General features: G+C 38.1%; 1 protein-coding gene across 7 annotated transcripts in view; it reads left to right on the top strand.

Annotated features, from left to right (window-relative positions):
* Positions 1–15,009, top strand: part of GALK2 (galactokinase 2) — a 49,759-nt gene that overhangs the window by 16,749 nt on the left and 18,001 nt on the right. For all 7 annotated transcript variants that reach the window (XM_030498170.1, XM_030498175.1, XM_030498174.1 and 4 more), the window contains 2 exons: positions 9,116–9,214; positions 11,907–12,059. In XM_030498170.1, the coding sequence (XP_030354030.1) occupies positions 9,116–9,214; positions 11,907–12,059 (252 nt within the window). The remainder of the gene's footprint in view (positions 1–9,115; positions 9,215–11,906; positions 12,060–15,009) is intronic.

Below are 15,009 nucleotides of genomic sequence, written 5' to 3'. Positions count from 1 at the left end.
AATGTGAGATGTTGCACATAGGAAGTTGAATTATATTTGGCTCTATCTAGACTAAGAAAAATCTAAGTCAGAATGATAAAGGAACCAAATCTAATCTGTAACGGCACAGTGTCCATTGGCTTCAATTTTCTCACACTATGGCTCAGATGAATTTGAGTGTGAGATTTGGAACTAGATGATCTTAAGGTCCTTTCCAACCCTAGCCATTCTATGATTCTATGATTTAAACATATTTAAACAATATTTAAATAGTTACCATACCTGGTAACGTCATTGATTTCAGTGGGAGAACAGATAGGCTAACTGGAGTGCTTTCTACTGAAGCCTGTTTATAATAAAAGCTTTAATTGAATACTTTACCAATTCCTAATAATTTTTCTACTGTGCAGTAGGGCTTTAATATCTAGCTCTCTGGCAAGAAAATCTGTGAGTATTCATATTGATAGTATGATGTTGCTGGTAACACAAGTTAGGATTATTTTATAATATTGCTGCATCAAAAATGTTTGATAGATGCGCGCTCAGGTTATTTATGTGCAAAACTCAAATTGCTTAAACAAAAATTGGACATAGATACTGTATTTTAAAGTACTGTTAATATTGAGAAATGTTAAAGTTCCTTTCTCCCTGTGGAATTAAAACTGAGAGGTTTTTAACTTGGTAAGTTTCACTATGTGTGTTTGTAATCAAGAAAAAACAGAGTACTTTGGAGCAGCGGTAATCAAAGGCCATAATCTCTCATCAACCAAATTGATAACCTTCTATTTGAGCATGTTAGAGGGCAGACGAAGTCAAGCTAAGATTGCTGTGCTTATGAGGACATCCAGATACTATCTGACAAATATTTTCCCATTTTGGAAAAAAGTAAGCATAATTACCTTGCAAAACATATATGAGGTTCAGCTAATTGGGATTTTGTATGCAAACTGGAAGCAGATGGCAACTTCCAGCAATCTATTCCTAGTCAAGACCAGATATTAAAAATAAGGACATTCCTGGTGATAAAAATAACCTCAAAATTTGGGCATCTTTTTATACCTTAATAAATAAAACATAGTGCCTTGTAGCTCAGAAGTTATTTTTGCATGTCTATACATATGTATAAAATGTGCACAGATTGAAAAAAAAAAAATTACCATCTAACTAGACTCTAAATATTCCCTAAGTGATGGAGAATGTTTTCTTCCGAATGTAAAATGCACATCCTTATCTATAAATGATTCTTCTCTTGTGTGCTGTGAACCAAACCCTGTAGAATTTCACAGAAAATCTACACTAAATTTGCCATAAAATGATCAACATTATTTGTTGTAAAGGGAGACAACAGACTGAGTCTGACTTTTTAGATTAAACTGGCCAGAATGTTAATGAATGCGCATTGGGGAACCATTACTGTGTTGCTGTAGAGAGAGTGAATGTATGCATGGGACTTAAGGCTCAATAGATACTTACATACTCCAGTTACTTAAAATTGCATGCTGAAGAGACTTTGGAGCACTGAAAATGACAGTCTAAAATTAGCTCGTATTTACAAATGTGTTTTCTTCATGGAGCTTCCCTTTACAAACAACAAAACTTAAAACAGGAAGAAAATTGTGGGGTTTTTTTATTTTTAAAGACTAGCTCTCACTACTCCTGTGTTGTTACATATAGAAAATGTAGCATGTTTAACTTGGGCCAAAATGAACTTACGTAAAACCACCAAGGCAGATGTAATTTAATATTATCATTTTATAGAGAAGGTTGCTTTATTTTGGCTGCTGTCATTATGGATTTGTATATATCAAGTTTCTGGGTAATGCAGGGTGAACTGTTCCAAAAAAATACTAAGCAACACTAATTCTGTTTTACTAACAGATATTTGCCTGTCTCCTACTCACTAATTGTCTTACTCTTTTAAGGGGTTTAATCTTACACAAATTTACTTCTTTAAAGGTCTATGTGAGATTGAAGGGGATTGATCACTGGGATAGAATATATTGACAGTGACAGTTATATAGGGACAAATTCTGTCACAGTTTACATACTGTCCAGACCCATTGCAGGAGTGAAAATCAGAGCAGTTAGCCCTTGGCCTCTTAGTGAGCAAGGGGACTATTAAAGGTGAAACTCCCTTATCTGTTCTCACTCATATAATTCTTCAGGTTTACATTTTTAGGAATTTTTTTGTAAGTAATTGATCATCTGTTCACTGTCATTATTCCTCAGATACGTAAATACCTTTGTACATTTATGCCTTCATATTCATTTTCAATAACATTAAACTGAGAGAAACTAAAATAAATGATGGGGCAACAGAGAATCAGACCAATATTGGGTGGTTCATAATTTATCATGCTGCTGAAGTATCAGGGTATCTATGGCCAATTTAACACAATGCTGGATTGTGCCTGGAAACAGTCAGAAAAATATTCTTTTATCAGTTCTTCAACATTTTTGAAAGATCAAAAATACTCTGTTGAAAAGCAAAACCTGAATTTTAGGTGTTTCATACTGAAACGTAAACAAGCAGAAAAACAATATGTACGAGTGAAAAGTATCGTTTTTCTGAAAACCCACTTTTTCCATTAAAAATCCAAAACAAGGTAACATGATGCAGAGCTATTGATGAGTTCATATTACAAGAAATCTCTCCATCTAGAATAACTACACATAAGGCAACTAATAATAAAACATCACAACCCTTCTTTGTCAGAGTAAATAGTATCTCCACTAATATGATTTCCCAGATCAGACTTTCTGCATGCTGGATAGGAAATCTTGTGGCTCAAAGATAAAACAGATTTAAGTGGTAGTAATTTCTTCCTTTGTAACCCAAGATTGACTTGCTTCTTATCAGGAAGAACCTTAAATTGCTTCAAACAAAAAGCAGAGGTAGTTAGTAGAGCTCTTAGATCAAAGGCTAGCCTAGGTCTGCACATGGGGCCAGTTGCCTGGTAGACAAACTGGTAGGCACTGCCTCCTGCAATAGGATACGTTCAGAATCAAACTTCTGACAAGGAACAGCCTGAAAAAGAATACATTTTGTACATTGCTTCAGATTTTTCCAAATGCTCCAACTAAAGTTGTCTAAAACCTGAGAGTTCTGTTTTGAAATCTTGAGAGACAGCAGCTTCCTTAAGTAATTACTTCACATATATTTCTTATGCTTAAGTGCTTATTAGGCAAGTGGGTGATTTGTATGCACTGAGATTCTACTCCTAATGTTGTTGCTTTGTATTGTTTTCATTATGGGTATTCTCATTTAATGTGCTGCATCTTCTCTTGCTGGATAAACGACAAAAACCCCTAATCATGCAACTCACTGATACTGAACGTCTATCTCCCAGTGAAGCACAGCCAACCTGGCACGTGTACTTGCCAACAACTATAAAAGTACTATTTGCGTTTGTGTTTATAATATTGGGTCTGGCATTCAAGAGCTGCAATATTTAGTATTTCTTGCCAGATCACCAGGGAGACTTCAAGGTTTAACTCACCTACCAGCTACTACTGCTGTCATGTTATCCTTATCTCTCTCCCGTATTCAGAGGCTGAACAGATCAAGTATACAAAATAGCTCAGGGTATTGTAGATTAAGTTTAGATATTTAACTTTCCATCCCAACTTCCCTGCTTACTATTGCTCATGTTTACAGACCTCACTACAATCAGCAGAAGGGAACGATTTGTTTTAGCCATGCCACTGCAAAGCAGGTTTAAACAAAGGGACTTCGCACAGGTGTGGCTGACATGGTCACTCATAATCTCTCCTGTTGACCGACTATGGTGTCAGGACAGTAACCTCAGTGAAAGACACGGAATAGTAGTGCTGAACTGGTTGAGGTGGCATTACGATATGTCTATATCAACACTAATTAACACACATTTTATGTGGCTCATTTGCCACATAAAAATAGCAAAAGAAACAGTGACATTTTCTCTAAGGTAGTCTTAAGAAAGGATGTAAGTCTGCCTCTCTCCTTTCTTCTCCTGAGAAGAACTGACCAACTGACCAACCAACTCCTGACCAACTGAGACATTAAACTGGAAAAGATTCAGGGAAAGGCCACGTGGATGATCAAAGGTACAGAATGACCTCCATAAAAGTCAGCTAGGATTCTTTGGAAAAAGGCAGTTTAAGGAGGAAGTGATAGAGGCCCATAAAATGATGAACGGAGTGGATGGAGTGGATAGGAATCAATTCTTCATTGCCCTCACATTATAAAAGCTAAAAAGTATTAAATGAAGCTAGTCATGTTAATAATCAACAAAAGGAGATGATTCTTCACCTAACGAGTTGTAGAAGTCCTTGTTACTGGATGTTCTACATGTTAGAAGTTTGAACGGGTTAAAAGGGAGTCTGGACAAGTTCATACATAAGAAATCCATTGTTGAGAACTAAGTGAGCAAAATTCTCATTCAACTCAGGAAGTCTCTTTTATCAAAAAATAACATTCTGGGGAAATACCCCGAATAATTGTCCTCTGGTTCATACTAAGAGCTCGCTTTCAGGTACAAGATACAGAGCTAGAAGTGGCATTGGTTTGACGCACAGAGACATTAATATATGTTAATATATTCTATATTTTTATTCTGATCCAAGCCTTTTAATGAATTTTAGTTAGCTGACAACTCCTTACTAACAGGCATTATATGCACTTCCCTTCTTGGCTAGGGTTTATTTTTTTGCCTGGGGTGGGCAAAATCAAAGGAAACATCTCCTGATGTTTGAGCTTTACTTTTTTAATCACTATATTAAATACATAACTTTGATTATTGAATAGTGTAGGTGACAGCTTAGGACTTACAGTCTACATGATACTTTTTATTTGCAAATGATGACCTGATCTAGCCAGTCCTGTTGGAACAACTTTGTGGAACAATAATATAGAAATGCAGAGGGCAGTAGCATTTGTGGATCACAGAACAGTAGGATAAGGAAATTTTTGCTTCATCTGATTAAGCAATTTTTTTCTGGAGTCACAGTGCTACTGTTCAGACCCATTTTTACTTTGGTTTTAGTATCATTTTATTCCACTTTTCATTACCATCATCTTAAAAAGATCTTAAACTCTCCCTGCAAATGTTTCCCTGAGACTAAATACTCTTTAGAGAAATAAGCCACAATACTGGAAATAGGGAGGATTTTGAATTCTCATTTCAGCTTAATGACTGATTCACGTGACTTTGAACAAATCATGCAGATATCTGTGCTGTCTCTAAATTGAAGATAACAGCAGCCTTATAGGAATGCTTTTAAAGTATGTAAAATTCTGTGAAGACTTAAATTATGATTTATTAGTGTTTCTGAAATACAGCTTTAGGGATGGAAAAACATGCTAATGAGTCTTGGGTGTGAAGAACTAGGTATGTTTTGTGGCTGGCTCGCAGTGATCTCTCCACAGATCAGAATACATGGGATGAAGTGTAGTCTATGTGCAGATGAGGTTTATTCTTGCTACATATTTCTGATGGTGCTTCATGAAGAGCAAATGTCTGTTTTCACCTAGCTCTACAAGAATGCCTGTTTAGGGCTCCTGCAGAACTCAGTAGGGATGACACTGTTTATTTGATATGCATAACAGTTTACTTTGGACCCTACCAAGGAGGGGCCGGCCCCCTTTGACCTGCCTGCCGTGGCAGATGGTGCCGTCATGTCGCCTGGGACATGGTCCCCCTAAATGTGGCTGTGAGAATGCTCGGAGTTACTTCTCTGCAGGAATGGCAGCGCAGCCATGAGGAAGGTGGGGATGCAATGCCTAGGTATTGTTCAGACATACATTTGAGATGTTGCCAAATTGTGCAGTGAAATCTGGGATTTGGGAAGCTCTGTATTTTTACAGGTGAGACATACACTAGGGAGAGAGATAAATAACAGATGATTCAAACAGTACCTGCCCTAAAGAGCTTCTAAGTGTTGCAAGCTGAACGGAAACAAGGCATTGCTCTGGAATAGGCAGAAGTTACTTCCTTTGACTACATGGTTCTAGCAATTTTTTTCCTTACAGATATTTTCTGTGGAAGCCTTAAGTCAGAGAACTTGTGTAGCAAAATGCGGGTTTTTTTCGGTTTGTAGTAATGAAGTCACACATATTTATAGCATTGTCTTCTAAGAACCCCAAGTAGCAATTAGTAATTACAAAGAGGTGGAAGATGCTCATTTTACTGAGGAAATGGAGCCATGGTAAAGTAAAGGGACCTTCCCTGAATCACAAGAAACTTAATGTGGAGCTAGCAATGGAGCCCATTTGGTTCACTGTTTCAGTCATAGGACCATCCTTTTCCAAGTACCAGATACATACACAATGTTCTCCAGTTTAGTGTTCACATTATTTTCCAATGCTACAATTCAGTTCCTCTGAACTTTGCCCTTTTACTCTTTTTAGCAATAAGGCAAACATTTGCCCATTTGTCTCAACAGTAAGTAGAAACTGCTTTCTATACAGATGATGATTTCCTCTCCATTCACATGCTTCTCATCCGAGTGTTGGAAGGCCAGCCTGTGTCAGCAAGGGCCTGTTTAAATTAGAAACCAAATAATGTTTCAGGGATGCCTTGGGCTGTCTTGTGGAGAGGGTTCTTCTCAACCCTTGCCAGTTACTACTTGGTGGTCCTGCCAATCCTTGCTGAGTTTCAAAACAAAAGTTGCTCAAGCTCGAACAGTGCTGTTAGCCCGGCATCCGCAGCTGCACGGCTGGTGAGCTGGGACGAAGCGAGGCCCAGTGCTTAACCAGGCACAATTCACAGAACCATGTAAAGGGACAGGGGAGTGGCACTGTCCTAATTGTTAACATTCCTCCTCTGTAAGACTTCTCCTGATATTTATTTAATAAGCCCAGGATCGTAAAATCTAAACGATTTAAGCAATCAAGTGGTAGCTGATGTGTATATGGAGATGACATGCAGCCAGACTAAGTGAAGGGTGAAATGCTTAATTTCTGACCTTGCAAAGCTTTATCTGACAATTGCAGATGAAGTAATACCTCAGGTACCTGGGTCCAAGAGTACAGAATACCATGTACCTCAGGAGCTGTACTTCACGCCAGGTTTGCACAGCCACAGCTCCTATTTAAGCGTGCATGACCAGTGTGCTGGTGTGGTCTTCTCAGCCAGTGTGGAGAAGTTTCTGTTGCTGCCAGTGAGTAATATTCATGAACTCCAGTCTGATGTCTTCTGCCAATGGCTACAAAAATCAGGGATGTGGTATTGCTCTGTTCTCAGAGGGGTGAAAGGCAGGTTGAGCAGAACCGGCTGAAACATGCCAGCATTTGCACATCCCAGCAACAGATGTTTGTAAATAGGCACGCCTTCACATGTGGAAAGGAGCGAGCATCTAGAGACAGCTGCATGTGGAGGTTTATACTTTCTCTTCTGTGGAGCTGTTGCTGAGTATTTAGCATTAAATGGGAGAAAAAAAGGCATCACTACATTCATTAGCATTTCATTCAGAATCATTTTCAGCATGTACTGGAGCAGGGACATATGGTGACTGGATGTTAAATATGGGATGAAGAAGCCTAAGGTTCAATCTGGAAATGGGAGTCCACTCCTGCTTGGAGTGGACATGGAGCAAAGGAGGAAAAATGAATTTTGATGAACCTGATCTTCAGCAAAAGTCAGGCACTAGGAGATGGCTTTTATTCAAAAGAACACCAAAATGTGTGATGTTCCTGTACTTTCTTAAGAAAAAATAAAAGAAGCATTATCTCTATTTCAGCTCATCTTTAAAATGCACAAAGGAAAGGCAGTGCAGGAAGGGAGAGTCTTTTTGCTGATTGTACTTTCTGTGTTCTCTCATTAATGGTCTTTTTCTTGGGAGTGGTCATTTACCATGTTTGATTCAAAGAGATCCAGTCTGCATAGTTTTAGAGTAACTTTGTTAATGTTCTTTTGGTAACTGCTTATCAGCCTGAGGCTTATTGGCTTTAAATGCATTGTGAGCTGAGTAAATTGGTTGTTAGTGCATTTGCAAACAGTTCAGCCTGATTATATTGATCTAAGCACCAATTTTACAACTTTGTCTGTGGTGCCATTACAGAAATTGAGGAGCAAGCAGGCAGGCACTCTGCACATACCTCTCTCCTAGCATGGTGATTTACTGCCTCTATCTGCTGCCTTTTACAGCTGTGTGCTGGCTAATGTCCCTGTCTTGCTGGTTAGTTTGTTTCAATCCTGTGATGCTACATCCTTAGTGTGGAATCTGAATCTGACTTTGCCACCAGACTGAAAAAAGGACTATGGCTTTTCTAAAGTTCTTTCCCATCTTGCCTGTGGTTACCTTGTGCCTAGAAAAAATGGTAGAGGTCACAATAGGTGGACACGGATGCTTTCCTTTTGACTTACTGACTTTTTTTTTTCTACTAGTCTGTGTTCTTTGACCATTTTCCAAGGCTTCTCTTGTGTATGTTTTGACTTGGCTTGATGGCTGAAAGCTTTACTGTAAATTATTATTTTTGACAGTTACATAGTGATATTCCACCCTCCCATAGTATCCTCTGACCTGCTGATACCAGAATGCACAAAGATATGCCTAAAATGTCACAAAAGAATTCAAATCACGTCTAGTTACAAATTAGTTCAGATAAACAGTGTAAGCAGAGTACAGTATCTCAAGCAGAATGACAAGCACCACTGATTAGAGTATTTATATTGAGAAAGGGTTTCTGAGTTAGGTTTAATACATGAATTCTGATTATGGAGCCAGTGCATTTAAACAGTAAAAAGTAACAACTCGCTGTTTTTCTGCAAGCTGCCAAGGTGCATATATAGATGGATTCAACTAATATATCAACAAAATATTGGCTATTGGGAGGGAAGGGTGTGAAGGGAATGAGGAAGGTGAGAGGAGGACAGCTGCAAGAGTTAAGCATCTAAACAAAGATACTCTGAAAAGCATCTGGCTATGGTGGGTCCAGTGCAGGCTGAATAGTGGATTCTTTTTTGCTTCAGAACAAAAGGAAAAAGGGGCCGTGTGGCATCCTGGTTGATACAAGCTTACACTACTTGGTGTGTGGGAGACAATGGTTTCAGAACTGTATCATCATCTCCTTTGTTTTCTCACTAGTTCATATGTAAGCAGTATAAAAATACCATCTTTAACATTGGCTGAAGGTTCACATTAATGTTTTTTTCAGGTGGAACTTGCAGAAATTTGCACAAAGAGCGAACGTTACATTGGCACAGAAGGTGGAGGAATGGACCAGTCAATCTCTTTTCTGGCAGAAGAAGGAACTGTATGTGGACCTTTGTAATCTAAACTAACAACGTAATATTAATTCATGTTAACAAAAATACATTCATGTGTGTCTGGCAGAAAGACAAGAAACTGGAATACCTTAGTATTGGTATGCAAATGAAACAGGAATTGTATAAACTTGTGTACAATCGAGTATGACAAGTTTGAAGGAATAAGATGATGAAAATGAGAAATGACAAGAAGGAGGTAAGAAAAGCTGTGGGGAAGGCTGTACTCTAGAAGACCACTAGGTTCCACACTGTTTGGCTCATTGATCACTGAACTTAGAATGTTTCCGATGTAATGAAGTCTGAATGGTTGGTATGTTCTTGTATTCAGTGCAAATGGGATAATTATTACAAAAATGCTTTCTTGAAATGTCTTATAACCAAGAAGTTCTAGGAAGTTTTGCCAGGTTCAGTTGCAAAGACAATGGGGATTTTTTTTTCCCAGTTTTGCTAATTCCAGACAATTCTGTGGCTGGTTTCTGATGTAGAAGGCATTTAGCTGTCTTAAACGTGGTGACAGAAGGTGGACTAGCAATGATAAACAGGACCTGCCAAGTTATGCATGAGTGCTTGCAGTGGAATTTACCATGGAGTTCATCCACTGTCCCAGAAGGTGCACAGGACTGTGACTGTTCAAACCTAACACCTGCCAAAATACTTTTATTGAAATCAATGTAGCGTTTCATGACAACATTTACTTTCCTTATAACTGTGCTATTCTATGCCTACAGCTTTCATTCCTTAATGCCGTATCTTGTATGAAATAAGCTATTTCCTAGCTTTACACCAAACATTTAATTCCATCATGAGACATATGTTGTATTCAATTTCACATTTCCTGTACCTGCTCTAGATCTTTCCTTCACACTTTATACTGTTAGTAGTAGACACACAGCTACATAAATCCTGAAGGAAGCAGTGTGTTTTTCTGGCATACACAGAGATGATCATAAAGTGGAGGCTCTTCTGATATATGGAGGTGGGGATCAAAAGGAAAAGAAAATGTTAGAGAATAAATTGTGAACACACCTGAAAGTATCCTCACTTCAGTACACTTGCAGCTGAATTCACTTCTGGCCTCCCATCTGAAAAGAAAAAAAACGAATGAGAAAAGTACATTAAAGGACACTGAGGTTGATCAAAGCTATTTTTTTTTTATATGAACATTGACTGAATAATTTAAAACTTTTCAGCCTGGAAAACAAGTATTGTTGCAGGTGATATTTTGAAGCTCTGTAAAAGCCCTGAATGGTCAAGAGAAGGTAAATTGAGAATTCAGTGTTTTTTATAGTGGAAGAACTAATAAAAACACAATGATATTAGCAAACAGCTTGTTAAAAACAAACAAGGAAGTTTGTTTTTTTTTTTTCCCCCCAAAAACATTCATTGTTAAATTGAGAAATACCATATGTCATGGAAAGCAAAAGGGTTCAAAAAAAGAACTTTTTGGATACGCTGATAAGAGTTTTAGCCTATTTGTAGCTGCTAAACGTAATAGTCTGATGTTTCTTCCAGTGTGAGTGTAACCACCGTAATCTTTGCTTATGGGAAGCTGGAAAAGTATACCCCAAGAAAAAGATTGCTTTGTATCTATCCTATTTTTATATTCCCCCTAATACCCATTTATGGCTTCTGTCAGAAACAGGACACTGGACCAGCTTAGTGGTACATTCTGATCTAATGTAGCAGTTCTTAAAGGGTATATTTAAATGTAAGCAAGCATGTCTGTCTTGATAGTAGTTTTGTGACGTGGTCCGGAATCTCAATGGCAGGGACTAACACACATGCTGTACATAATGTACAAGTGGATTTGTCATTGTTTATTTAGCACTCTAGCTGCTCAAGGAACTCTCTAGGGGTGAACAATGCCAAAACCAGTCAGACATCCCTGCTTGCAGAGTTACAGTCTATTCTAAGAAGCCAAAGCAGGGCACATGATTTACAATTTATCCCAATGAAAAACCAGATGTGAATTTAATCTCTTGATTACATAAGATCCTGAAATATTTAATTAATGGATGCCTAGCTTATTCCATGACAAGGTCGCAAATGTTGGGAACATCTTATGCAGCCATTGTAAGGCATCTGTAAGGCAAGGCAGTCTCCTGTCAGAAGGAAGGAGACTGTAACTACGGTTTTATATATAGTTTTATTTCATTTGTCTGTTTGATTGCCCATATGTAACATGATCACTGTCTCCAGTCAATCCTAAAATTTTGGTACTGTACTGTACCTCTGTGGCCTAATCTTGATTTAGTGGAAAACCAGAAAACTAAGGGAAAGATGGACACTGAGGAAGGGAATGTGAAGCCCCTTGTTTCTAGTGGCATGCACATTAGCTTCAGCCAGGCCTGGTACTCTTCTGTAGATCAAAGAAAAACTGTTGTCTTAAACAGGCAAGAAAAATAGGTTGGGTGGGGTTCTGTGAAATGCTGAAAAAACCCAAAGACTTAATGGAAACATTTTAAAATCCAGCTACAAGGGGAAGGTTTGAAATGTATGTGTAACTTGGCCAATGGGGTTAAACCTCTTTTCTCGCTGTTTCATGTCAGTTTTCTTGCCTTAACTGTCCCTGGATTTTCAAGAGAGAAAACATATGCAAATTTGCATTTGATTTATAGAACTAAGTGCACTGTTAGCTAGTAGTAAATTAAAACTAACCATTCATTTTTCTTTCAATAGGCCAAGTTGATAAAGTTCAGTCCTCTGAGGGCAACTGATGTTAGACTTCCAAGTGGAGCAGCGTTTGTTATTGCTAACAGTTGTGTTGAAATGAATAAAGCAGCAACTTCTCATTACAATATTAGGGTAATGGAGTGTCGTCTGGCTACAAAGGTAACATATGGTTTATGTCAAACTCTAATGAAACCTTCATCTAAATACGTGCTTTTTTTCACTTCTGACCAGTCATGTCTTTAACACCTGGCTAGGTGCTACTTTAAGTAGCATTTTTCTTTCCAGAACCAGACACGTCCATCTCTGCAGAAACAGAACTCCTGCTGAGTTTAATGAAAGTGCAAGGACTGTGCCCTTAAATAGAAGATATGTGATTTAGCTCTATTAAATATATTTTATATTATATTTCAGTAGACAAAGTAAGTCTATTTTTCAGCAAAAAATATTCTCAGTTAAGAAGATAGACTGTTTCTAATTAAAGCTGAATAATGACAAATAATGGAAAGCAACCAGTGTGGTCACACGTTTATATATGGCAATAGATATGTATTTTCTAGGATTTAGAAGACATCAAAGCTGCTAGTTGGAGGCCTGGAAGTAATATTGGAAATGTTGAACAGCAGCATGTATGTCAGTGCAAAGTTTAAAACCAGGCTTGAATCAAACCTCAACATTTAGATTGTGCTGCCAGTTTACAGCTTGCAATTAGCTCTAAAATGTATGGAATTTGAACATGAAAAATTTAAGTTCCACTTTAGTTCTGGATTCTGTAGACCATACAGTTAGGGATATGTAGATGTAGTGTTTGATTTGAATTTGTTACAGGAATACGGTGGATTTTTCTTTGATTAGATTAAGCGAGGAGCAAGCATAAAGATTCACTGCAGTTATACTCAAAATAGCGTGCTGTGTGAAAGAACAGGATTGGGTCAGAAAATCTAGATGAAAGCTTTAAAGATCGTAGCATGGCACTCCTTGCCAGAAAACACTTTGCCAAAATCTAAGCAATACTCAAAAGTACTTTGAGCATCTGGTGGCATCATAATTCTATGAAAAATTACCATAGTTAATGCTAAAAAAAAGAGTTGAAGTGCTCAGATGTGGACAAAATGTAATATAAAATACCGTGTGGAGATATTTTTTGAGGATGTAAGCTACACTTCAGGTGACTTTTTAAATGGGCTTTAAATGCAAGTATAAAGAACGTAGCTGCATTTTAGGTGTATATAACATACGGCGCAAATAACAGCAGCAGTGAGCAGAGTTAAAACTGTCACTGAAGTTCATAAAAAGATTCTTATGCCATTAAGAAAGATAAGGACCTGTCTGTGTGTTGGTTCTGGTGTAACTGATAAACCTCTCATTTAGAAGAGTTAATTGACTAAGTCGGTATTTTAGCAAGAGCTTGTTTTGGGAGGTTTTTTTTTTGCATAGGAACCACAGAGCCTTCACAGAAGATGTAGTCTAAAAAAAAAAACCAAAAAGCAAACGAGAGCAATGCACGGAGTTGTAAAACCTTTTGAAGTATTGTACCACAGGCCACATTTTGTGAATTGAATCACAGTTTTCTAAATTGCTTTACATGATTGGTCCCATGCAGTAAACTGAAAAGGTGGTAAGGAAGGATAATTGGTTTTTAACATTCCTGCTAGCTATGATGCAATCTCCAAAAAGGTGCCTTTAGCAGATGCTTGATTTTAAGGAGACTAACAACGTACACCTGCCTGTTTTTATACACATGCTATCCAGATGGAAAGCTGCACACACTATAAAAATACACTGAGCCAGGAAAAACCCCTGTGTTTAGGAAGAGGTCACAGTGGGGTGAAAGAGGGCAGGTATGTAAGCGGAAGCAGGGAAGTTTTTTAAGCACCATTAAGCTAATGGAACTATGAAATAACATGCTGGGCCTCGCAGTAATGCTTTAAAAGAAATTCTCATTGGTAAGTGCCTTAGGATAGGATTTTTTTCCCCTTTCTGCTTTAGGTCATTCTAGAATTTCATACTGTTTGCAGGAAGCTCCATGTAAGTAAAGATGTCAGCCAACACAACCTATCCCTGCTGGCATTAGTGTAGAATATTTTGATGTCACTCTGTCCTACAGCAAGTAACCCCTTGATCATCCTCACAGAATTATCTTTCTCAGGTTCTGTTCCTTTCCCTTCCCTTCTGGATAATCATTCTTTTGATTATTAGGATTTGTTTCTTTCTCTGTTCTTGTTGTAGTCTCTGAGTGCTTTTCTGTACTCTGTTAAAGAGTATGTTTAAAGACACTTATGTTCTGCAGAACACTCATGATTCCAAAGGAAATTAACTTGTACTTCAGAAAACTCTCACAGTAGGTGCTGCAGATGAACATGAGCATTAGCGAATGCTGTGCTCTCCCCTGCTTCACTGTGTGTGGTTCACTTCACTGTCAGCTACAGAGCAGTGCCAAGAATGTCTGCAACTGCAATGCCATATTGTTAATCAACTCATGTTTGTTAAATGTGGAAAGATGCTCCGATGCTGTTGTAGAAATGTAAAGTGTAAGAAAGATGTTGCTATATAAGTATTCCTATACTTACTCCTAGTCAAATTTTATTTATATTTGTCCCATCATTTACTAAGCATGTTTTCCTCTCAGCTGCTTACAGTTCTGCAGTGTGCCTGTGTTGAACAATGAAGCCTACAGATGCTATATCCTGGCAGTTAAGAGCCAGCTGCAGGATGTCCACATCTTTAATCCATCTAGTCAGAGATCATCAAGAAAATATCCAACTGTGGGATCAGTGTTGGGATTACTACTGTTCATTAAATAGATGGGATTTTTTCCCATTTTTGTTCTGCGTCCATTACAATTTGAGCTGCTGCAGCTAGACTGTTTTCACGAACCATTTCTGTTTGCCTGTAACACTTTTTCAGGTGCTGCTAGAACTGAAAGTTTGCTATAAGCAGGACAGACCTTTCCAGCTAAGCCCTGCCCACTGGCCTGATGGGGTCAGTTTCCATTTGGAACATTTGACCTGTAAATCCCCAGCGCAGTTAGTTCATCTAAGATACAGCATCTCCCTTGAAATATAGAAACAGGAACACGTGACAATACACGTGACAGGTTTCTACATGGGAT

The sequence above is a fragment of the Strigops habroptila genome, chromosome 9 (genome assembly GCF_004027225.2).
Source record: "Strigops habroptila isolate Jane chromosome 9, bStrHab1.2.pri, whole genome shotgun sequence".
Classification (NCBI taxonomy): domain Eukaryota; kingdom Metazoa; phylum Chordata; class Aves; order Psittaciformes; family Psittacidae; genus Strigops; species Strigops habroptila.
The sequence above is the reverse complement of the archived record's forward strand: the minus strand, read 5'-3'. Positions and strand labels throughout refer to the sequence as shown.